At 48.5% G+C, this 25,950-nt stretch overlaps 1 protein-coding gene across 4 annotated transcripts in view; it reads right to left on the reverse strand.

Moving 5' to 3' along the window:
* Positions 1-25,950, reverse strand: part of TDRD3 (tudor domain containing 3) — a 1,496,528-nt gene that overhangs the window by 550,935 nt on the left and 919,643 nt on the right. For all 4 annotated transcript variants that reach the window (XM_069639413.1, XM_069639412.1, XM_069639414.1 and 1 more), the window contains exon 10: positions 4,137-4,262. In XM_069639413.1, the coding sequence (XP_069495514.1) occupies positions 4,137-4,262 (126 nt within the window). The remainder of the gene's footprint in view (positions 1-4,136; positions 4,263-25,950) is intronic.

Consider the following 25,950-nt stretch of genomic DNA (forward strand, 5'->3'; position numbering starts at 1 on the left):
GGGATAGAGCTCAAAGGTACCATAAAAAGGTGTCCCGGAATGCGAGACTCCAGCAGATCCAGCTGTATGTTACCCACAGAGCCTATCTGACCCCTGGAAGTATAGCCAGGTTTGGAGGCTCAGCCAAACAGAAATGCCCTAGGTGCGGAGAGGAGGAGGCAGGGTTGTTGCACATGTTCTGGGCTTGCCCAGAGGTGCATAGATTCTGGGAAGAAATAAAGACGAAAATGGCCGGTGGGGGAGTGGTGCTTGATGTGAGGTCTGCTTGGGCGTGCATGCTTGGGAATTTCCCCAGGCCACGTAATTTGAAGCATATCAACAAAATGAAGGATCTGGCCTATATCCTGGCCAAGCGCAGGATTGCAATGTGTTGGAAGGCGGCCCATAGGCGTTGAGTGGAGACATGGTGGGCAGACCTCCTGAGATGGGCAGAAGCAGAAACTGCGGTTTGGTATGAAGCTGCCACCAGGGGGGGAGAAGAGGAAGTGGGCCCCCTGATAGCCTGGAGGCAACTGGTTACCCCAATGGCAACCCCCCACCAGGTCAATCATGAAACAGACGACTCAGATGAGTCGACAAGCACCGATATTCCCTGATGAGACGGCTCGAGTTTGTGGGGATGGAGGGGGGAGGACGGAGAATGTATAATGTGTTGGTTTGACATTGATTATGAACGTCCTAAAAAGTTGTAATGTTTGGTGTGTTGGTTGTTTAAAATAATAAAAATTGTTTAAAAAAAAAAGTAGGAACATACCAGAGGTTTTCTTTTGAATTGCGATGACCTTTTAAACAGCAGACACTAACAAAACAAACTTCTGTGCAGGGGAACAGCCAGGAAGCAAGTGTGAGGGTGAGAAGCAAGTGTGAGGGTGCGGAGGTAAGAGACAAGACACAGGAGTGGTACGTTTGTTGGCATAAACTTTTATTCAAAAGTAAATAAGGTAAAACCAACCTAGCCCTATTACTAAGAGGGGGTTCCCTCCCTCAAACCAAATATTAAGAACTCTATCAGGATATCTGATAAAAGTATATAGTCCACCGTCCTGTGTCCAAAACCTATTTACATCCATTACCTTATCAACTAAACTAGAAAGGATGTGGGTCTTATTGATCCAGAAGAGTGAATTAGAGTTCCAAGCAGGGTTCCAACTTGGGGAAAAACAAAGTTCCAACATCTACCAAAACAAAGTTCCAAACAGTGAAAAACAAACCAAGTTCCACAGTGACAAAGTTCTGTGCCTCAAATGGAAAGCGAAGTTCCAACTCAAAAATATGAATGCCAAGAGAATGGTTCACTTCTCTTGTTCTCACTCAGGCTTCTTACTGTGGCTACAAACACCAATGCAAATGGCTCCCTTTCCCTGGCTTTCTTCCATGCAGTTCTCAACACCAGGGAGGATGCTCCCCTTCCCCTGGTCTCTTCTTCTCCAGCCTTCAACCTTGCTTGTACACCTTTCGGATACAGGTCTCAAACCCGTAAGGTTATGATATGGCATTTATAACGCGCCTGTACACAAGTGTTTTTAGGCGTGACAAGACAAAGAGGGGAAAACAGAGGGAAGACAAAACAACGATCTTCCTAGGCCTTGTGTCATTCGGACCGCGCAAGTGCAGTGAAGTGGAAGGGGAGAAGTGCCGTGGGGCGGGGGGATGGGAGAAGTGCAGGTAACTCAATAAGTGCAGCCAGTGAGTGGCTCACAAGTGCAATGAGAAGTGACTGTAGGGTTGCATATTCAGACCATAAGTGCTGGGGGAGCCCCGAGGCAGTGCAAGGGCAACTGGACATGCAGGAGCCTGGGCCCGAGTTCAGAGGCTAGCCAGATGACTAGTGCGTGGAACAGTCGGGACATCAGCAGGGGCGAGGAAGAGAGAAAGCAGAAGTGAAAAGGAAGGTCTTGCGTTGTTTCCCGAACCGGATGTGGTTTGCTCAAGTTTGAGAGAGACAGGAAGGCTGTTCCAGAGGGAGGTCCCAGCCGAGGAGAGAGATCTGACCCTAACTCTCTGCTTGGAAAAGCGTCTTACCCTCAGAGAGTTGGAAGTGGCTGAGCGGAGAGCTCGAGAAGGGAGATGTTTAGGAAGAGAGAGTTGGAGGTAGTGCGGTCCCAGGCCCCAGAAAGTCTTGTGGATGATGCAAAGGTTCTTGAACTTGATCCTTGCCGCCACAGGGAGCCAGTGAAGAGTATTCAGAGCTGGAGAGATGCGATCCCTGGGTTTGAGGACAAGGACAAGTCTCAAAGTCCTATTCTGGATAGGTTGTAGAGGTCGGAGAGTACAGGCAGGCAGATTCTTTTCGTGGCAGACGTGGCTCACTAGCCTGCCAAGTACTGTGACGAAGAAGATGACTGATTATGGTAATCTTCCTTGGGGGGGAGGTCCCAGACTTGTCTTCCTTGCTTTCTTTCTTGGGTGCCTGCGGAAGGGTACTTTGCTTCCCTGGGCTTCGTTTCTTCCCCAATTTAGCTAGGTCAGGGTATCCCACTGCTCCCTTCTGGCCCTGCCAGCTGTCCCGGTCAACCATGTACCTTTGGGGTCTCTCCCAGTCGGCCTTGGGGTATTTCTGCTTCGGTTTTGTGCTTCTGCAGTCTTCCCCCTTTGGTGCTGTGCTGCGCAGCTCCGCAGCATGTGATTCCCCCGGTTCTCCCAGGGAGGGTTAGGCTCTCTCTAAGGTCCTTTGACAGGGGTTTCTCATGGGCTCTCAACAGTCTTCAGCACTTCACCGACAGGCAAAGGGTCCCCCTCTTTCTGACAGAGCTTTTGGTCCACAGTTTATGCTACTTCTACTGCAGCACAGCATTCCTGCTCCTTGCTCGTCCAGGGAGGGCTTGTCTCACACTTCCCGGGTCTGTCTTCCCTTTTATACTGGCTGAGGCCAAAAGGACTTGGGAAAACACAACTGCTAAATCTGATTCTTGCAGGTAATCTTCATTCCTCCACATTTCTCCCACATCACAGTACTGATCCTTTCACTCCGTTGTGAGTCATTGGGGATCATCCTTGTCAGAGTGCTGTGGGAGGGATCTTCACTTAGGTAACTCCTATTCTTCCACATCCCAGTACTTTTAAAAGGGACTGAGTTCTCATGAAAAAGGGCTCCACTTGGTGAAAAGGGGACAATATCCACATGGATTCATCACACAAGGAAGGAGCAGAACATCAGACAAACACCAGCACCTGCCTGGGAAACAGACTGAAAAATATCCAAAATGATGGCAAGCCTTTTAAAAACTTCTCTCCCATGGCTTGGAATAGGAAGCCAATTCACCAACGGTGAGGGCTTTAAAACTGAGCTTAAGATCCACAGACATTGCCTGGGCAAGGAAATTAGGAGTTTGAGAAAGCTGGAGAGCACCAGAGAAGGGGAACACCTTGAGCCAATGAAGGGTGTGCCCCAGTGAGAGGCAGAAGCTCCAAAGGGAGAAAGACATAAAATCCTGAGACAGACAGAAATAAGAAATTATGAAAACTGAGCTCCAGAAATCGCTACGCAGGAGACCGTCCTATCGGGAACTTTCTGTATGCTTTTTATTTGCCGTCCTTCATATACAATCCTGCTTTTAAGAACTGTTTCCCAAGAATCTTTATGTTGCAGCCCTACTGAAAAAATGTCCAAGCAACAGTCTTATGTTTTACTTTTGCTTAATAAAACAGTTTTCCTTTTATTCTGGTGTCAGTAGTTGTGTGTCCCGTCAGCCAAGTGACCTATTCCTGCATGATCTGAAGACGTACTCAAAGGTTAAAAAAAATGCATCTTTTATTTGAAAGAATAGGTGCCAAGAAGAGTAGATTACAAAATGTTATCAGTTCTACAGTTGTAAGTATATGTCTTCGGCTAAAAAACTCAGTTGGAATAGGAATCACTTTTTTATACCCTCAAAAGATTATTGTTTTATCAACTTCAAAAAAGAGGGTCAAAATACTTTCATTTCAAAACCATATATGACGCTCTGGGTCTAAGAGGGGACCAACCAAGTCTTTAACGTCAATAACAAAATGCAAAGGGACAACAAATTATCAACCTCATTGCGTAGTTGCCTGCTGATGTGCTCTAGGAATTACATGAAAACAATTACAAGACATGCCACAGTCAGTTGAGTAAACAGCTTGACACTGCATCTTTACTTCTACCTGCAACTTACCTTCTATCGTGAATGTACCCATCTTGGACTCTAAGAAATCAAACAATGTACTTGGAGCAGATGGTCTGGCACTCGATAGTTCATCTTCATCTTCAGGCCTCGGTCTGCCTCTGCCTTTACCCCTTCCTGTTCAAGCAAACAAACAATTTCACAACGCATTACTTAAACAACAAAAAAACACCAAGCAAAACAACGCAAAATCTAACCATTAATTCAATAATAAATTTGCTTCATTGGCAGGCAAAAAATCACCAATGCTATTGGAACACATGAAGGCCAAGGGAGGCATGCTTTGTTGTAGGAATAAAGATGCAGGGGGTTTTCTGTGTACCTTGTCACTAGTTAACAGTTAACAAAGAAGCTACTGACAGAGGATTCCTACTGGTGGGTGTGTTACTGCATACTTTTCATTTTTAACCTGAATAAAAGAAGATCATTTTTTTTATTCATCACTACTGCCTCAATTTCATTTGACTCCAAATCTCATACAAAATTGAAAGCCCTTCTGCTTCTATAACTGGAATTATTCCTTTAATGCAAATGCAGCAACAATAGTTTACTAGACTATGCAACATGGATTGGGTTATGAAATGTGTCCATATACTGTCTTAACCCGGTTTAGATAGATCACACAAGTAACTAAGGAATCATTATGGGAAATGTGCATTAGGGTACAAGAAATTTTACTATTCAAAAACACAGACTGAACAGACTATAAGACATTTTTCAGCAAGGTATTACATCATTTAAAAATAATAGTTGGACCATATTTTGCTTAACTGCTTATTTCATGAATTCAGAGAGGTCGCACACTGCCTACTGCCATAAGCAAGTGAGTGACAACTCTTGGGCCACATAATGAGCCAACTGTTGCCAGCAGTGGGCAATCCCGGTTTGTAAACTCATCTCTAAAAGTTAATCAGTTCAACTAGAGAGTTTTTAAATGAAACATGTGGCAGCCATTTTGAAATGTAGGCCTCTTTTGGCAGGGGTGCGGTTTAGCAGACAAGATGGCCGAGCTCCATTAACAGCTGAAAGAGCCTAAATATAATATATCCTGTTATGTAAGGTGTTGGACTGCAGACCCTCAAAGTTTGTCTCCTTAAGCTGTGCTGTGGTGTGGTTTAGTACCTTGTGTCCCAGCATTCTGCTATGTGGTGCACAGGAATTGCCCCGCTCTCAGCTTCCTGCAGCTGCTTGACGCACCAGAGAGTGAAAGCATACTGCTACATCTGAGCGTTTTATAGCATCAGGAACCCCGCTCATCATCCACAGGTTTTTCACTCACCGGTGTAATCGCATGCGCCATACGCACATGTGAGTGCTCTCTCTGGGATTCATGCTACAACCTGCAGGGAGTGAGATCCCTGCTCCTCCTGTGCTGTGTTTATGCCAGGGTCCCTTACTTACTGCTCACATCAAGCAGGGGCTGTCAGCCCCTTCACCATGGTTACTGCTTCCAGAAATCTAGCGTAAGGCTGCGGTTCCTCCCTCAGTGAGTGGAGCTCATTCCAAGGCATGCAGAGAGGGAAGAACTACATATTACCCCAGAAGCTCCTGCAGGTCTCCCATGTCCACCTAAAACGACGCATACCTTTGTGGTGTACTGCAATGCGATATGCTCGGTACAGACAGAATTCCGAGCTTTTGCTCAGACAAGATTGTTGCTGCACCAGAGTTTGTCTATGACCTCTGCCACTTCTATTAGCACTGACGTTGCAATCTCTATGCCTCTTGACAGGCACAGCTAATTTAGGTGTGTGTGTCCATTTGGTGCAGTTTCACAGCTGGTTTTACCCTGATCTCAACGCTTATTGATTAAGGTGTACGCCATTGGTGTGATTGAAACCAAGTCTATGTTTTCTGTGTGCCTTGTAACATGTACGATTCCTGCCTGGGTGCTCTAAGAGTATTTCAATTCCATGTCACTGACTCGTCTATGCTCTATGCCACTGTGATGTAAGAAGCATTCAAACTGGATAGCTATGCAAGAAAAGGGCACAGCCAAACGAGATGGCAATGGGGTTGGGGAGTAGAATTATAATGATAATTGTGCTTTTATAACACGCTCAATACCAGCAAGTGGTTTCTAAGCGTGGGGTCGGGATTCAAATCTGTTTTGTGCTGCGTTGTCTTGCTTCCAAGACAAACGCATTGCCCTTGAGCTATCCTTCCTCCCCTGGAAGTATGGATGATGCAGTGCTTGGAGACGATGCAACACATTTAGCAGAGCATTAAGTTAATCAATCAAAAACTTGATGTGTTGACCACAAATGTTGATGTCTTAAGTAGAAAGATTGAAAGTGAACGTCAGACGTGGAGCAGAGAAGTTAAATTCTGAGAAGGAACTATAATTCCTTGAGAACACAATTGGCACTAAAGGTGGCCATGGGCAACAAGGCAAACAATGCCGACCTTTAAAAACAGCCATGAGGAAATATGATCCAAATTCTGGTACTCCCTGAACCCAGAGATTGCATGATGGAGATGTTGCTAGATAAAATGCTGCAAGACCTGTTGAGCAGCTCATTTTCAGAACATTTACAAACTGAGGTCGCCCACATATCACTGTCCTATCTCTATGCTAGATAATCACCTTTGTGTTTATTGATAGGGACCGCCATGTAGATTATGGAGAGGGAGGATTGCAATACCATTCCTCTAAAGTCCTGCTCTCCCGTCCTTTGGTCCAATTATCCACTTTTATTTTTTACTGACATGTGTAAATTGGTAAAGAAAACTGGGCCTCAATATTCAATGATGTTGTAACAAAACTAAATGTTATGTTAAATGTTCTTATTCCGCGCACTGTCACCACTTGCAAGGTTCCTTGGCGCTCTGGCGGCTCCCCCAGGTGGGGGGGTTAAGTTAGCAGGACTCGGTGGGAAAAGGTAGCAAGAGAGCTGTGATGTGCTGTTGGCAGCTTCAGTTCATTTGACAATTAGCTGAGCATAGGTGTGCTTTTTGGTTGGTCACCATCATGTGCTGTTGTGCAAGGGTATGTGTGGTTTGTTTAGTTGTTATGACGTAGTGAAGTGCGTCCAGTCTGTTGTGCTGTAGAGGTATGGTTGCGTTTAGGTAGGAGTTCGAGAGGTGTGTGCAGAAGGATGATTCTTTTTTTGCTTTTTAGTATGGATGGTTAGTTAGCCTTATCCTACACCCTCTGTTTTGATTGACTGTTGCACGTCTCCTTTCCCCTGTTATGTATTCCAGTGTTATACACTTGCCCCGCCACCATGATGTGTGAAGAATAGTGGGTCCTCAAAGGGTTGCATCTTCCCCGCTAGTAAATTTTTGTTGTGCCACAATTTTCACCGCCACAGGTTCCTCGAGGTTGGGATGTGTTCCCCGTGTCCTGCGGTCCCTCGGATCCGATCTGGGCACCTCTCTCTCCCCCATACCCCCTTAACTCAGACTCTCCATCGTTGGTCCAACTAGGTCAGACCCATCTCTGTCCCCCGCTTCTTGTTTGACCCCTATAGGGAAGGGTACACCTTGGTCTCTCTCCCATTCGGACTGTTCTCCTCCTGCCCGCACTCCACTCCAGTTCAGCATACCCTCCAGTCTTTTAAAATGCTCTTAAATGGTAAATCACATTTTTCCTCAACTACGAGGATCTAGTTGGGTTTATTGAGACAAACCTCATATGCTCTATCCTCTCTGTTGACTGTGGTACTTCTTGCGGCCTTACCTCTGTTATTAGCTCTCTTTGTATGAGTTAATCTATTTGTTCCTTGTGTTCTAATGGATTGTGAATACTCCACACTTGCATTAAATTGAGGCTGGGGTTCTACTAGCTCATAAAGGCCTTGCAGCAATCAGAGGTATCGCTTTATGGTACTCATCAGTTAATGCTTCTGCATATAACAATAAGGTTTGTTTGAGAAAGGCTTTAGTTCCAGATGTTTAGGGGTATCTCACTGTCAGTTAGGGAATTGTCCAGGAGGATATGGAGGGGGATTTGGTGGTTTGGTTTATTGGGTTATTTTGGATTTGGAGATTACAGTTGATGCAGCTGCAGGTTTTCCTAGGTTTGAGCAACTCATTTGGTGGTGGGGTGGATGTTCTGCTAATACTCAGGTACCATTTCCCAGAGTAACAGGCATAGATAACTTGTAAAAGCCCTGTACGCTAACCCCATTAAAGCCTGCAAGATACTAGCATACCTGAAAAGACATCAGATTAAAATGGCTTTTACACCTGTCCGACATGGGTCATGCTACCGTCAATAATGTTTGGGGAGGTGGCAGATTACATTCTGGTTAGGCTTCTTACTCACGGGATGGAGAGCCAACTTTAACCCATGAAGTCTCAAATTGAAATGCCACAAGTGTGTGTCTGACACCAAGGGACACTTTGTTACTCTCAGGAATATTTTCTGGAGTTAATCTTACCCTGGTCAATGCATGTACCACTAACTTTGACTCCTTGGATGTCTTTCATGCACCTTTTTTTTTTTTTTTAAAACAGTGGTTTTTACAACAATCAACAATCACCAAACCAGCGGTACTTATAATCATACTTTAACATGTGCATATCATTAAGTATATACCGCCTCCCCTGTACTCTCCCCCCAATACGAGCCTACTCCACTTCGCATTCTGCTTCTCTTTCCTTCAGGGAAGCCTCCCCTTCCATAATCTCAGAGGATTCCTGATCGCTTAAGCAGTCCTGGGTGGGCCCATACAATGTGGCCACTAAGTGTTTCCAGGCAGCCAGGGTTTCTACTTCCTCCTCCCCTCCCCTGCCAGCCACTTCATGCCATACTGCTGTTTCGACTTCGGTCCATTTCTGGAGGTCACTCCAGTAGACTTCCATTTTTCGGTCTATTGCATGCTTTCCACCCCATTGCAATTCTACGCTTGGCAAGTATATATGCCAGGTCCTTAAGCTTGCTCACATGTTTGAGTTTGCGCGGTCTGTTCTAGAGAACCGCCCTACCCCCCTACCATGCATGCCCACACTGATTCAACATTTAACTTAATACCTTTTTCATTTAGTTGGTTGACTTTCTCCCCAAAACTTTTGAATTTCTGGACATGCCCAAAACATGTGTGTCATCCCTGCATTTTCTTCTCTACATCTGGGGCATGTTTGTCGCTCAGTGTTCTTAAACCGAGCTATCCTTTGGGGAGTCATGTATGCTCTGTGGGTTATATATAGTTGTATTTGTTGTAACCACGCATTCCTGGACACTTTTTCATGATACCCTTGAGCCCGCTCCCGTAATCCGTCACTCATGAGTTCCCCGGCATCCTCTTCCCAATCTCGCCTTAATTGGGCGACTTCCTTCCCCACCCTGGATATCAGCAGCTCATACGCCCTCTGGTATATCGTATATCGTTTCTATGGCCGTGTCAGGTTGATCTGCCAATATTATTTCAGACCATGGTTCCCTGATCCGCCGTACCATTCTAGCATAGGTAATGTGCTGCCCCACATGTAAGCCTGTTTCCTCTACCAGCGCCCCGAAGTCCTTTATTTCCCCTTCCTGCCACATTTCTCCCACTGTTGCAATCCGCACCAGTTCCCAATGCCTGTGAATCGTCTTCCTTAATTGCACGTCTCTTCCGGGCAGCGCCACTAGTGGCACCTGCAGAGAACACGGGGTCGGGTTCTCCATGACTTGACCAGCTTTGCGCCATATCTTCCACCCTAATTCCAACATCCCGGGCACCCGCTCAGCTCAGGTTTGGGCAGCCATATCACTTCCTATAGAAAGAACGGGCCACACTCCGATCTCACCATTCTAGGCGTATTGCAGCTGACTGGCCAAATAATAGATCTCAAAATTAGGCAGTTTTATACCCCCTTTATCATACGTGTTCTGTAGCTTCCATAGGGCAATTCTATTCCTAGTTCCATGCCAAATAAAGCCCCTGCATATGCTCTGGAGCTTGACAAAAAATCTATTTGGTATCATATATGGTATATTCCCAAAAAAGTGCAGCAGCCTAGGCAACACCACCATCTTCAGCAGCACCCCCCTCCCCATCATGACCAAGGAGAGATTGGTCCAGAACCTCATGCTATTTTCGATTTTCACTACCGCTTGTTCAGTGTTGTGTTTATATTCTGCTTCCACTGTGTGATTAATATCATTCCCCAGGTATCTGAGCGTACTGGTCTCCCACGGTATTGGTAGGACTGGCAGTTGTTCACGTGGGACCCCTATATACCTCCCCAAGGGGAATATGCACGATTTCTTGGGATTAACTGCAATGCCAGAGCGCAACGCAAATGGCTCCATTGCTTCTAGGATGTACTGGAGATTTTCCTCGTGGTATCTCAAATATAGCAGCATGTCATCTGCATATAACGAGATTAGGTGTGGTCTCCCATTTGTATGAATCCTGACTTCCTCATATTGTTGCCTCAAGTATATCGGTAGGGGTTCCAATGCTAGGATGTACAGCATCGGGGACCAGGGGCATCCCTATCTGTTGCCCCTACCGAGTTGCCACTTCGCCGAGATGATCTCACCCATTTTTACTCTGGCTAGTGGCGCACTGTATAGTAATCGCACCCACTTGAGGTACCCGGGTCCCATCCCATATTCTCTTACAGCTGCCATCAGCCACGGCCATTTGACGGAGTCAAAGGCCTTCACTGCATCTAGTGATATGATTGCTATTTCGCTCGAATCCCTACTGTGTGCTCTATGACCCAGTGAAGCCGTCTAAGGTTGTCTGATATGCTTCTACCCGGGACATATCCGGTCTGATGAGGGTGTATCAGTCTGCTTATGACCTGTCTCATTCTGTTTGCCAGCACAGCCGTCAGTATCTTGCTGTCCTGGTTCAGCATTGCCAATGGTCTATACGACCCACAGTCAGTGCTTGGCTTATTAGGTTTGGGGAGTGGGATAATGATCGCCTCTCTCAGGGATTCTGGGAGTGTCCCTATTTCAAATGCTTCGTTTAACATCGCGAGCAGTGAAGGGAGCACTTCTTGCCTATATATTTTGTAGAACCCACTGGGGAGTCCATCCGCTCCCAGGGTCTTGCTGGTGGGAAGTTGCTCGACCACCGGTTCTAATTGTTCCAGTGTTATTGGGGTATCTAGGTTCTCACGCTCTTCAGCACTTATTTTTGGCAGGCCTAAATCCTCTAATGTGTCCGTTATCTCGCTACTTTCGCCCCCTTCTACGTCCCCATACAGCTTTTTATAGAATTCGAGGAACCCTCCCTCCGTTCACTCCATCTTGAGTATCCAATATTTGTACACTCTCTCCTATTACTGCTCTAATCGTTTGTCTGGGGGTCTCGCTTTTATACAGCCATGCTAGCAGTCTCCCCAGTTTGTCTCCCCCCGCATGTTGTCTATGTATTTCTTATAGTTTAGATTACACAATCTCTCCCAGTGCCCTACGCATTCCTGCTGCAATTGGTTTATGGTTTCAGCGTCCTCCCGGGAGTTACCTCCTTTTCCCAAAACTGTCTCTAGATTAGCCTCTGCCTTCTGTAGTTCCCTCAGTATACCTCCCTGCAGCCCTTTGGATTTGGCTATAGTCGACCCTCTCACCACCACCTTAAAGGCTTCCCATAGTGTGCCGGCCGAATCGACACTCTGTGTTATTTTCGAAGTATTCTATAATTTCTTCTTTCAGGTCCTCCCTGAAAACTGTGTCTTTCAATGCCTCGGCTCTGAGTCGCCACGTTGGGTTCCTAGCTCTTGGGGGAAGATATTTCCATGTTAAGACCAATGGCGAGTGTACCGAGAGGACTCTCGCTTTGTACTCTGACCGCACTATTTCTGCCGTCATCTCCTGTGAGGCAAACATATAGTCTAGTCTACAAGTTCTGTTGGGCGGTATAATGCGAATACCGTCTGTCGTGCGGGTGGTGTAACCTCCACATGTCCTCTAATCGGATGTCTACCAGCAGGGTCCGCAAGGTTTTGGCGGCAGGGGTGGGTTTGTCTGATTTCCTGTCCGACCTGTCCACCTTCGGGTCTAGCATACAGTTAAAATCGCCTCCCCATATCACTGCACCTCCCAGGTACGGGCTCATGTTGCTATATAAGGTCTTGAAGTAAGCCACTGTATCTTGAATCGGGGCATATGTATTGATAATGCATATTTCTCTATTCTCTATCAGTCCCCTTATTGTCACCATCCTCCCATCCGCCTCCACTGTGGTATGTAGCAGTTGGAAGGGGACATGTGGTGCTACCCAGGTAATCACCCCTCTAGCATGAGCTAATCACGTTGCACCTATGACAGTCCCCCTCCATTTCCTCTGTACCACCTTTTGTTTCTCTTTCGTGAGATGTGTTTCTGGTATTAGGGCAATGTCTATTTTCTGTCTTCTTAGGAACATCATGATCTTGTTCCTCTTCAAGTAACTGTTGAGGCCCCTGACATTCCAGGTAACTATCTTATGGTCCCCATATTTCACTCATTCCCTCTCCAATGTCCTTCCAAATCACGTTTCAAGCCCAGGCGCGCGTGTGTATAAGCTCATTCCCCAACAACAAAACAAAAAACACTGCAAATCCCCCAACTCTCCGCCCTCCCCCTGCTCTGCCCGTCCCCAACTGTTGCCCAGCTCCATCCCTGGATCTCAGGCAATCCCGCATTTAGTCCTATCTCGGCTTGCCGGTACTAGAAACCCAGCAGGAGGTTACCACCCTACAGGTAACCTATCTAAACTAACTACTGGGGTGTGATATTCAGTCCGCTGTGTCTCCCGCACTTGTGCTTATTATGTTATACACGCTACTATTTTCCTTAAAGCCTAGCCCATTACTCAGCTTGCGCATACTCTCTTATATTCCAGTCCCAGTGTCTTAGTTTATACAGCACCTCGACCTCTGGAGCCACCTCTTAACTTCTCCGTTCCATCCTCCTTTCGTGTGTCTGTCCCCGACAAGCAATCCTGTCCATCCAGCCATTCTGTCGCCTCCTCTGGGGTTTCGAAAAAAAGGGCTTTGTTCCTGTGAAACACTTTCAGTTTCGCCGGGTACATAAGCATGTACTTGAAGCTCGCGTCTTGCAGCCTTTTCTTCACAGTCCCGTAGTTCAGTTGCTTCCTCTGCACCAGGAGTGAATAGTCCGGGTACGCCGTAATGGTCGCGGCTGCCCTCTGTAATGTGCCCCCTTTTCGGAAGAACTCCAGGATCTTCTCTCTATCTCGATAATTCAAGATTTTGGCAATTATCGGTCTCGAGGGGGCTCCTGGCGGCGGTTTCCTTGTTAGGGCTCTATGCGCTCTCTCCAACGAGGGGTATCCCTCTCTATCTAAATAAACTAAAAAGGTACTTGTCAATCTTCAGGAAGTCCTAAATGAATATATGTCCACGGTCCAAACTAGTTCTAACTGATCCTACCACTATTTTAACTAACTAAAAATTAGATCAGGATAATTTCTCCTTTATCCTGGTCCTCTCTTATTGAAATGTCTCTTCTTTACTTGAAAGTTCTCTTTAGTGTGACATCTTTAAATAGTCTCTTGTCACCATCTGAATGAGTTCTTGTAACTCTTTCACAATAGACTTGGTTTTTATCTACTCTTTAGGGCAGTTTTTTCAACAGTCCTCCTTGATGCCCCTTCTTATAGTCTGTTCCAGGCTTGTATGCCTTTCTGACTCTTGTAACCCAGGTTCTTGGTTTGGGTATACTTTGTGATAATTTGACCTCTCCCCTCTACTGGGGCTTCTCACTTTGATTGTCTCTCCTCTTATCTGGTACACTTGATTTAACTTCCCATTCAAACTCACAGGATTCTCTCTCTTGTTTGCTCCAATCTTTACTGTAGTGAGGGGTCAGAAGTAATGCTCGGGCACATTAGTGATAGGTTCGTGGTCAGAATCTTGTATTATATGAAAAGGGTTGGAAAATGCCTCTTTATCCCTAAAGCTAAGAGGGCTTTGCCTGCCTCTACGAAAACAAATGAAAATCTCAGACTGTCCAAATTATAAAGTCAGTCCCTGTTGTGTCTCAAAAGCCTACTTCTGTCCCTTAAATGTAATAACATAAACCAACTGTGCAGGGATAATTTCTTCCTGAAGAAGTTCCCAATATCTTAGGGGTAATCAAAACGGGGTGCCAACAAAGAAATATTCCCAAACACAGGACTCCACAGTCAGGATCTGGTATCCTTTCCCCTAGACTCACTTGTAGTTTTCTGTGTAGATATCACCAACGTAAAACGTTCCCAGTCCCTTGGGTAATTGCAAATGGCAAAGATAAAGAAAGGAATGTTCAACATTGTAGGATTCCAATGATTAGGGATGTGGCCCTTTCCCCTAAGATCCTTCTTATCTCTTTCTAAAATAGCAATGCTCCTTCTGTTTCAAAACAGAAAAGTTCCCAGTCTCTTGGGCAAAAAAAAGACAGAAATAAAGAAATGTTCAAATACTGTGGGATTCCAATGATTAGGACTGTGGCCTTTTCCCCTAGGATCCTTCTTATGTGTTTCTCTCTTTATAAAGCCCCCCAGGCCTCTACTTGCTTCCACAAATGTCAATAGGCAGTTTACAGGAATAATCTCCTTATGGTTTTCCTATGAATCCCATCAACTTGGCACGGTCCCTTTGCCACATTGATAGGATTTAATGTACTGTGTTTTCTTCTCTTCTCTTCTTTTGGGGGTGTGTCCCAGATTCGCAATATAACTACCTGATTCACTCTCCTGCCAAGCAAATATCCTTTCATGAAACTTATTTGGGTGCGGGTCCCAGACTAGCAACATTCAATTCAAGTTGGTGTACTCTCCTACCAAGTCTCGTCCTCTCATGGACTGTCCTGCTATGGGTGTGAGTCCAAGACTTGTAATATGGAACAAGTTACTTACCTGTAACTATTGTTCTCCAGCATGGGTCTGGCATGGATTCACATGCTCATGAATATTCCATGTCGTCAGGCTGGGAATCCTCGGTAAAAGAAAAAACAGTTTCACTTTTACTCTAAAACTGTATTTCTCCTCTAAACCAATAACTGTCCTCTGGGTCATACTGCCCCCATCCAATGACAGTCCTCTACCTAAGCCCCGCCTCTGGGAGCCATCTTCAGTTTGGTAAGCACGTAAAGTGGCAGTATGACCAAGAAGAGCCGCAGAGGGGCCAGAGGGAGGGTTTGCATGTCAATCCATGCCAGACCCATGCTGGAGAACAATAGTTACAAGTAAGTAACTTGTTCCTTCTCCAGCATGGGGTCTGGCATGGATTCACATGCTCATAAATATTCCCAGACGTCAGGCTGGGAATCCTCGGTAAAAGAAAAAACAGTTTCATTTTTACTCTAAAACTGTATTTCTACTCTAAACCAATAACTGTTCTCTGGGTCATACTGCCCCCATCTAATGACAGTCCTCTCGGGAGGTGGCACGGCTCAACGGAAGTAATCAACACTTACCCCTGGAACTGACTCACCTCAGGTCAACAGGTTGAATAGCACTGCCTGGCCGAGTCTGTACTCGTCCCTGGAATCCCTGTCAACGCAGTAGAACCTGGTTAAGATATGCGTGGACCTCCACGTCGCAGCCCTGCAGATGTCGAGCAGGGGCACACCAGAAAGGAACACCGTCATCATAGCAATCACTCTGGTGGAGTGGGCTCTCGGGTGGCCAGGCAGAGGCTGGTTAGCCAGCCGATGACAGTGCATGATGCAGCCGGAGAGCCACCTTGAGATAGAAGCCTAGGACAAGGCCTCCCCATTATTAACAGGTTCAAAGTTCACAAACAACTGCAAAGTCTCCCGAAAACTCTTCATACGTGTCAGGTAAAACTTCAAGACACGAGAAACATCCAGCGAATGCAAGGTCCTCTCCGCCGACGACAAAGGTTTCATGAAGAAAACAGGTAACACCAAAGGCTTGCTGTGGTGGAATTGCGACAGAACCTTTGGAATGAACAGTGCATCCGCAGCACCACCCTCGATTCGTGAAAAGTCAGATACGGCTGCTTGCAGGTCAGGGCCTGGATCTCACGCACACGCCTGGCAGAGGTGATGGCCACGAGGAATGCCATTTTCGCAAGAGAAACTTGGGCTTGATGCATAGGTTTGAAGGGTTCCCTCATGAGCCTCATGAGGACCACGTTGAGTTCCTATGCGGGACAGGAGCCTTCACCTGTGGCAAACAGAAAGCCCCTTGAGGAACTCTTGACGAGTCTGTGGGACCACAGCAAGGATCTCCCGTAGCGTGAGATGTCCGCCAGGTGTACCTTGATGGATGCGTGAGCGAGTCCAGCTTTCGCCAAGGACAGCAAGCATGGAAGGATCTGTGCAGCCGTGACCCTCAAAGGGGTAATCTGTGACTGGCAGCACGTAGTTAAATGATTCCACTTATGGCCATAGCACTCTAGAATCGACAAAGCCCTCACTTTGACGAGGAATTCCCTACAGTCCACTGGCAACTCATAGCCTCCAAACTCTAAGGCTGCAGGAGCCATGCCTTCAGGTTCAGCGATCCTGGGTCGTGATGAAAGATTGTGCCTCCCTCTCTAGCGAGCAGATCCAGAAGTACTGGCAACTTGACTGGAGGCGACGCTGACAGGATGAGTATGTCCGGAAACCAAACCTGCCTCGGCTACGCCGGGGTAATGAGTATCATCTTGCATCGCCACTGTCTGAGTGTGTTGATGATACGTAGCAGGAGAGCGCGTCCCCCGAGTTCCTCGGTTGGTGGAATCTGCTGACAAACTTCTGGCATTTAGAGTTTGCCGCTGTGGCAAAGAGATCGATCAGGGGTCTGCCCAATTTGAAGAACAGGCGGTCGACCTGATGCTGTGGCAACAGCGCAGTTCGTTGCTGAGGGAGTTTGCAATGATATTCTTGACACCTGCCAGGTGGAGAGGGACGAGGAACATCCCCTTGCTGATGGCCCAGTGGCACAAGTCTTGAGCTTCCTTGCAGAGCACTGTCGAACAAGTTCCCCCGTGAATCCTGATGTACAACATGGTGGTGATGTTGTCTGTGAACATACTCACCACCTTGCCCGTCAGAGACGGCAGGAAAGACTTGAAGGCCCAGAACACTGCCCCCAGCTCCAGAAAGTTGATGTGCAGATTCCTTTTCCTCTGGAAGCCATGGACCTGTTGCGGGTAGACGTCCGGTGTGAGCTCCCCCAAACTTACAGAGAGGCGTCCATGGTTACCATCTCCTAGTATGGCAGGGTCTGAAATCCTGTTCCCTGGGCGATGTGGGAGTGCACCCCCCATCATACTATCGCCCGCCGGAACTCCTCGTTGAGAACGATCTTGCCCACAAAACTCCTGGACACTTGTATCCAACGTGCAGCTAAGTGAAGAGGGGGTCCAGATTCAGCCCCTCCGCCTCCCGAAATTCACAATGAGACAAAAGGCCAGAAAAGCTTGCAGCCACCCATCTTATTTCGGACTAATCCCAAGTGCACCAATGACTGACAAGTACACAGAGAGGTATCCTCTCAGCCAGCCATACAGACCGAACACAATGCAAATCTTTACATGTGTGGGAGAAGATCCAGAGATCGTGGAGACAGGCGCCTATATGAACAGCCTCGACTAAGCACCAAGAAGCCACGGTGCTGACATCACAAGTGACACCACAACGTGGCAGCGTTAGACATGAAGCACACCCACAGTCCTGCACCGCATCACACAAACACACACTTGTATACATGAAGAACATGCTTACCCAGTTCTAAAGCTAGAGGACAAATACATGTGCATAATGTCAATGCTTTTATTACTTTTCCATTAGCCAAATGCAGTAACACAGAACCGTAAGGCACAAGAGATCCTGAGCAAGCTCGCAGATGCTTAACGCGAATAACCCTATGGAACTACAGGGATATATATGGAACCTGATAGGACCAAGTGTGACTAACATATAGAGAATGTAGCATAACATAGACAGTGTAGAAACCACATTTTAAGTTTTATGAAAATTCCAGCAGGCCTCAAGCCACTGAACACGAGACGAGCCGAGCTGACTCAGACTGCACAGAGAGCAAGACGTGCACGAAAGGCTCACAGCCAAGGTCAGAGATACGAGGACACATTCCAATCTCCAGACGACAAGGGGACCAGCTGCAGAGAAACAGAATAAATCCTCATAAATGTGAGCTGCTGAGCTCACATTTGTGGTCTCAAAACACGTGGTACAGCCAGACGAGACAATGGACAGTCATCCACAGTGAGAAAGGGGAGCCGATTCCAGCAAGACAGATGCAGACAGCAACAAGTGTTGCGAACGTGGGGAGCGTTTCTCATAAGCAAAGGTGGTACACACAAGTTACAATACAGACACATAATCGTTCACATCACGTTGAAGAGGTGCAGAGCGAGCTGAGAACTCGATCGAGTCCCAGGCCTGAGGAGATCAGCTCTAACCAATCAGTCTAGAAACCCAGGGGTGGATGGCAAGGGGCACAAACCAATGGTAAGCCCACTACTCTGCAACAATGTAATAGATAGTTCCATGGGGATGGCGCAGGCCAGCCACCGGACATGTGAGAACCAGTAGAATAACTTCTATAGGAGACCCCATAGGTAATAAAACTCTCAATACCCAATACCTCATGCTGATAGGTTTTTTGGGGAAGGGCCCAAGTGAGGATGCCAGTGTCACACAAAACCAGGCTGCTCGCCATGGAACGTTGAGATGTACCTGAGACTTCCTGTTTTCTCAATTGGTTTTATTTGCAACAAAACGCAGTTGACCGAGTCCTCTGTTTATTCTGGGGAGGGTTCTGGGCCCTCGAAGTCCGCAGAACCCCAGCCTCGTTCTGGCATATCTGGGAGTCCCCCCAACACAATAATTCCTGTACGGGTCGCATCCGCAACCTGCAGAGACGGACGAGGTAGATGCATGATGACAATGCCCAGCAAGGACTTGATGGTGTGCACCGTGGCCGTCTTCGCTGACGACAGACGTTTCACCCTCCCTTGAATGGTTGCAAGCCTCTCCTCTGGGGGCGAAGCCAGGCAATTTACTGTGGTGAGTCTGACAGCGAGGAAAAGCGTGTTTTGCGATGGCGTAAAGCAGGACTTTGGATAGTTTATGGAGAATCCCAGCTCCGTCAGTAGTAGGACAGTCTCCTTTGTGTGCTTGTCTGCCAGCACCCGCGTATCAGCCAATCGTCCAGATATGGGTATACATGTATGCCGTGCAGATGCAGATGGGCTGTCACCAGGGCCAGGCATTTCATAAACCCCCTTGGGGCCGATTTTAAGCCAAAAGGGTAGGGCTTTGAACTGGTAGTGCTAGCCTTGCACCACAAACCATAAGAACTTTCAATGTTTTCTGTGGATGGGGACGTGGAGATATGAGTCCTCTAGGTCCAACAAAGTCAAGAAGTCCCCTTCGTCCAGTTGGCTGAGCATGTGCTGCAAACATGACCATCCTGTATTTCTGGGACTTCAGGTACTTGTTCAGACGGCAAAGGTCCAGGATGGGCCGCCAACCCCCGGTCTTCTTTCTTGCCAGACTACATACCCCCAGAGTCGTTTGGGAACAAGCTCCATCACCCCTTTCCATTACATTGCTCGCACATCTTCCAGGACTTGAAGTATGTGGAGCTCCTGAAAAGAAACCAGTGGGGTAGGAGGGCACCTGCGTTGGAACTCAAGGTGTGTCCCTGGGCGACAGCATCCAGCACCCATCTCTCGGTAGTGATCTTCCTCCACTAACTGACGAACCTCATCAGCCCGTCTCCCACCAGGGTGCACCAGTGGGGGCCCGACGTCTTGGCTGGTTCAGGCCTGTTTGGGCACTGGTGCCCATCCATGCGGGCGACGTAGACCTCCGGTACCATAAGGCCTGGGAGCGACCTCTGTAGGCTTCCTGCGTGTAGAAAGGGGAAGGCTCTCTGTATGAGGAGAATCCCTTGGCTAATCTGCTCGATTTACCCCCTGGAGGAGCGAAAAGACGAGGAGCGATGCTGTTGAAGAATACCAGGGTAACGGGCCATCTCCATATCAGTCTTTATGGCTTGAAGAGATTTGTCAACCACCTTCCCGAACAGATTTTCTCTGTCAAAGGGCATGTCCAGCACCTTCGCCTGAACGTCCTACCGAAACTTTGTGGCCTTCATCCATTCCTGCCGACGAAGGCAGACTGTTTCCCATCTGCCGGAAACCTGTGTCAGCGATGTCCACGGCAATCGTAACGGCATGGTCTGACGCCATCTTCCCTTCCTGAAAGAGGGCGAGGGCTTCCATCCTCTTGTCGTCGGGGAGGAATTCCAGGATCGGGCCCAGATTGTAGCACAGCTCCTGGTCGTATCGGGCCAAGATGGCCAGAGCATTAGCTGCCTTGATCATGGATGCCGCAGTGTAAATCAATCACTCTGTTTTCCCAGGGCGTCCCATTGTTGTCCGGGGGGACCGAGTCCGGCGACGGTTGCAACCTGAAGAACTTTGAGCAGAGTCCAGTTGGAAGCTGTGCATGTATTATTCATGAGGGCTAGGCCTTCCTCCCAAATGTTGTCCAGAAAGGGCACTGCCATGATCATCTTTGTCTTGGATCTCGTTGCTGATACAAGAAGCCCTCTTTCCTGTTTTTTTCTGGGCACCAGCTGGCACAGCTCGGAGGCCCTGGAAATCAGAGTAGAATCATCCCACCTCATTAAGTGGAGAAACACTAGAAGGGATGTCCAGGCGCGGTGATTCATCATCTGCCACAACTAAGTCCTCATCTTTGTCGGTTCCAGTGGCCGTCACGGCCGTGTCCGTAACAGTGTCCAGGTCCGCTGGTCAAGTCGGAGGCTGATGTGGAGGCGTTGGATGACGCTTTCTCTTCTTCCACTGAGGCTGGTCAGGGGCCTGCGGCACCAATAGTGTCGGTGCTGGGGGCAACCTCTGCTGGACCTCCGTCACCAGGGTGTGGAGAGTCGAGAGGATGTCCATGGATATATCCCTTGGTTGCAAAGGAAACAATGGATCGCGGGGTTGCGCCACCTCCATCGTCATCCTTGTGGACCGTATGGACGGACACTTGGTCATTGTCGTCCGTGGATGAGATGTCTATTGGTTGAATGTCAACCCTGGAGGGCTGTTTTAGGGCCTCCTCACGCCTCCCACTTTTTCCTCCCTGAGGGTTTTGAACCGGGATCTGGGCGGTGCTTTTCCCTCCCCAGGGGCTCCTGCAGTCTTTGCTGCTGCCTCGGCAGCCGTTCCATGCCTTGGAGGCAGGCATACCCTTTGGGCCGTAGGAGCCAACCCTGTAGGCTCAGCACCTACCGCTGCCATGGTTGTCACAGTAGGTGTAGACGAAGTGGTCGACAAGGACTTGGGCTGCGCTGGTTGAGCCTGCTTGGGCAGTGCAGCCTTCTTCTCTTCCTCTGGCCTAGGTTTATCTGATTTCGCCCATAACTTGGCCAGGGTGGACGACTTCCTTTTTGAGGAGGAGCTAGATGACAGGCTGGCGATGGAGACTGAAGGCAATATTGATGGCAGCCTATCCAGCTTGGGACCTGCATCAGCAGCGAACCCGGTGGAATCGGACTCCCGGTTCTCTGCCTTATCGTGGCCCCCCCCCACGGATGGAGCGACCACAAAGGACTTAGATATCTTCCCAGAGGTAGACCGCTCTTCGGACTGGCTGGTCATGGGCAAAGCATGACCCTGCTTGGAGCACGAGGAAGGGGCCTTGTTCGAATTGAACAATGCCTCCAGCCTACTATGCCTGTCCTTTGTTGTCTTCTTTGAGAAGCCCAGACACATTTTGCACTCTACATCCTTGTGGTCCGGGTGCAGGCAGTAAAGACATTACAGATGCTTGTCCTCTACGAAGACGTTTCGTAGCCACATTTGGTGCAAAGCCTGAAGAGGGTCCTGCCCTCCTTTTCCCCTCAGTCATGGTCGGAGGGCGTGATGTAGGCCCAAGACGGCATTCCAGAAACAAATGTTCACCCTTGAGGGGTGTAAAACTTCACCGACAACGAATCCCTGTTGTCGTCCGATGAGGAAAGAGCACACAGGCTCCGGTGGAAACAAAAATCGAACTTTTCTGCGAAAAAACTTGGAGAAAAAAGTACAAATAGGTGGGAGAGCAACTCGAGGGAGAGCAACTCGAGGACCCCCAACACTGAAGCGGGCAGTAAAAATCTGAAGATGGCTGCCAGAGGCGGGGCTTAGGGAGAGGACTGTCATTGGATGGGGGCAGTATGACCGAGAGGACAGTGATTGGTTTAGAAGAGAATTACAGTTTTAGAGTGAAAGTCAAACAGTTTTTTCTTTAACTGAGGATTCCCAGCCTGACGACAGAGAATATTCATGAGCTGTGAATCCATGCCAGACCCCATGCTGTAGAATAACAGTTACTTGGTTTACTCTCCTGCCAAGTAATACTTCTAATTTATGCTCTCTCTCTTTGGGTGCGGGTGCCAGACTCGCAATGGTCAGTTTTGCTTTGTTTCAGATTCTCATATGACCGAAAAGTTTGCATTGGCTTTTTACTTCCTATTTTCAACTTGCACTTGGTTTCCAGGCTTCCAGGCTCCCAGACTCCCTCACTGTAACCTCTGCCTTCACCCCTTCGCTCCCCCAGACCTCCTGCACCACTCGGGTAACCCAAGTACCTGTTTGCTCCCCACTGGAAGGTACCAGCATTTCCCGAGCAGCAACAGCTTCTCTGGAGGCTCTGGTCACGATCAAGGCTTTGTTGCAGGTGGCAGAGGCTTCCAGGCGTCTGCTTCTTCCCTGCGGTATGTCCACTCTGCTGGATGCTTGGCGGGAGGCTCAGATGATCCAGACGGCAATGACGTGAGCAGTCCCGGCTTCTGGGACCTTGCTCATGTTCCCCTCTTCCTCTGCTCTCTCTGAGCAAGCTCGCAGATGCTTAACGCGAATAACCCTATGGAACTACAGGGATATATATGGAACCTGATAGGACCAAGTGTGACTAACATATAGAGAATGTAGCATAACATAGACAGTGTAGAAACCACATTTTAAGTTTTATGAAAATTCCAGCAGGCCTCAAGCCACTGAACACGAGACGAGCCGAGCTGACTCAGACTGCACAGAGAGCAAGACGTGCACGAAAGGCTCACAGCCAAGGTCAGAGATACGAGGACACATTCCAATCTCCAGACGACAAGGGGACCAGCTGCAGAGAAACAGAATAAATCCTCATAAATGTGAGCTGCTGAGCTCACATTTGTGGTCTCAAAACACGTGGTACAGCCAGACGAGACAATGGACAGTCATCCACAGTGAGAAAGGGGAGCCGATTCCAGCAAGACAGATGCAGACAGCAACAAGTGTTGCGAACGTGGGGAGCGTTTCTCATAAGCAAAGGTGGTACACACAAGTTACAATACAGACACATAATCGTTCACATCACGTTGAAGAGGTGCAGAGCGAGCTGAGAACTCGATCGAGTCCCAGGCCTGAGGAGATCAGCTCTAACCAATCAGTCTAGAAACCCAGGGGTGGATGGCAAGGGGCACAAACCAATGGTAAGCCCACTACTCTGCAACAATGTAATAGATAGTTCCATGGGGATGGCGCAGGCCAGCCACCGGACATGTGAGAACCAGTAGAATAACTTCTATAGGAGACCCCATAGGTAATAAAACTCTCAATACCCAATACCTCATGCTGATAGGTTTTTTGGGGAAGGGCCCAAGTGAGGATGCCAGTGTCACACAAAACCAGGCTGCTCGCCATGGAACGTTGAGATGTACCTGAGACTTCCTGTTTTCTCAATTGGTTTTATTTGCAACAAAACGCAGTTGACCGAGTCCTCTGTTTATTCTGGGGAGGGTTCTCGGCCCTCGAAGTCCGCAGAACCCCAGCCTCGTTCTGGCATATCTGGGAGTCCCCCCAACACAATAATTCCTGTACGGGTCGCATCCGCAACCTGCAGAGACGGACGAGGTAGATGCATGATGACAATGCCCAGCAAGGACTTGATGGTGTGCACCGTGGCCGTCTTCGCTGACGACAGACGTTTCACCCTCCCTTGAATGGTTGCAAGCCTCTCCTCTGGGGGCGAAGCCAGGCAATTTACTGTGGTGAGTCTGACAGCGAGGAAAAGCGTGTTTTGCGATGGCGTAAAGCAGGACTTTGGATAGTTTATGGAGAATCCCAGCTCCGTCAGTAGTAGGACAGTCTCCTTTGTGTGCTTGTCTGCCAGCACCCGCGTATCAGCCAATCGTCCAGATATGGGTATACATGTATGCCGTGCAGATGCAGATGGGCTGTCACCAGGGCCAGGCATTTCATAAACCCCCTTGGGGCCGATTTTAAGCCAAAAGGGTAGGGCTTTGAACTGGTAGTGCTAGCCTTGCACCACAAACCATAAGAACTTTCAATGTTTTCTGTGGATGGGGACGTGGAGATATGAGTCCTCTAGGTCCAACAAAGTCAAGAAGTCCCCTTCGTCCAGTTGGCTGAGCATGTGCTGCAAACATGACCATCCTGTATTTCTGGGACTTCAGGTACTTGTTCAGACGGCAAAGGTCCAGGATGGGCCGCCAACCCCCGGTCTTCTTTCTTGCCAGACTACATACCCCCAGAGTCGTTTGGGAACAAGCTCCATCACCCCTTTCCATTACATTGCTCGCACATCTTCCAGGACTTGAAGTATGTGGAGCTCCTGAAAAGAAACCAGTGGGGTAGGAGGGCACCTGCGTTGGAACTCAAGGTGTGTCCCTGGGCGACAGCATCCAGCACCCATCTCTCGGTAGTGATCTTCCTCCACTAACTGACGAACCTCATCAGCCCGTCTCCCACCAGGGTGCACCAGTGGGGGCCCGACGTCTTGGCTGGTTCAGGCCTGTTTGGGCACTGGTGCCCATCCATGCGGGCGACGTAGACCTCCGGTACCATAAGGCCTGGGAGCGACCTCTGTAGGCTTCCTGCGTGTAGAAAGGGGAAGGCTCTCTGTATGAGGAGAATCCCTTGGCTAATCTGCTCGATTTACCCCCTGGAGGAGCGAAAAGACGAGGAGCGATGCTGTTGAAGAATACCAGGGTAACGGGCCATCTCCATATCAGTCTTTATGGCTTGAAGAGATTTGTCAACCACCTTCCCGAACAGATTTTCTCTGTCAAAGGGCATGTCCAGCACCTTCGCCTGAACGTCCTACCGAAACTTTGTGGCCTTCATCCATTCCTGCCGACGAAGGCAGACTGTTTCCCATCTGCCGGAAACCTGTGTCAGCGATGTCCACGGCAATCGTAACGGCATGGTCTGACGCCATCTTCCCTTCCTGAAAGAGGGCGAGGGCTTCCATCCTCTTGTCGTCGGGGAGGAATTCCAGGATCGGGCCCAGATTGTAGCACAGCTCCTGGTCGTATCGGGCCAAGATGGCCAGAGCATTAGCTGCCTTGATCATGGATGCCGCAGTGTAAATCAATCACTCTGTTTTCCCAGGGCGTCCCATTGTTGTCCGGGGGGACCGAGTCCGGCGACGGTTGCAACCTGAAGTACTTTGAGCAGAGTCCAGTTGGAAGCTGTGCATGTATTATTCATGAGGGCTAGGCCTTCCTCCCAAATGTTGTCCAGAAAGGGCACTGCCATGATCATCTTTGTCTTGGATCTCGTTGCTGATACAAGAAGCCCTCTTTCCTGTTTTTTTCTGGGCACCAGCTGGCACAGCTCGGAGGCCCTGGAAATCAGAGTAGAATCATCCCACCTCATTAAGTGGAGAAACACTAGAAGGGATGTCCAGGCGCGGTGATTCATCATCTGCCACAACTAAGTCCTCATCTTTGTCGGTTCCAGTGGCCGTCACGGCCGTGTCCGTAACAGTGTCCAGGTCCGCTGGTCAAGTCGGAGGCTGATGTGGAGGCGTTGGATGACGCTTTCTCTTCTTCCACTGAGGCTGGTCAGGGGCCTGCGGCACCAATAGTGTCGGTGCTGGGGGCAACCTCTGCTG

This window comes from Ambystoma mexicanum, chromosome 7q (genome assembly GCF_040938575.1).
Source record: "Ambystoma mexicanum isolate Mex_15411 chromosome 7q, UKY_AmexF1_1, whole genome shotgun sequence".
Taxonomy (NCBI): domain Eukaryota; kingdom Metazoa; phylum Chordata; class Amphibia; order Caudata; family Ambystomatidae; genus Ambystoma; species Ambystoma mexicanum.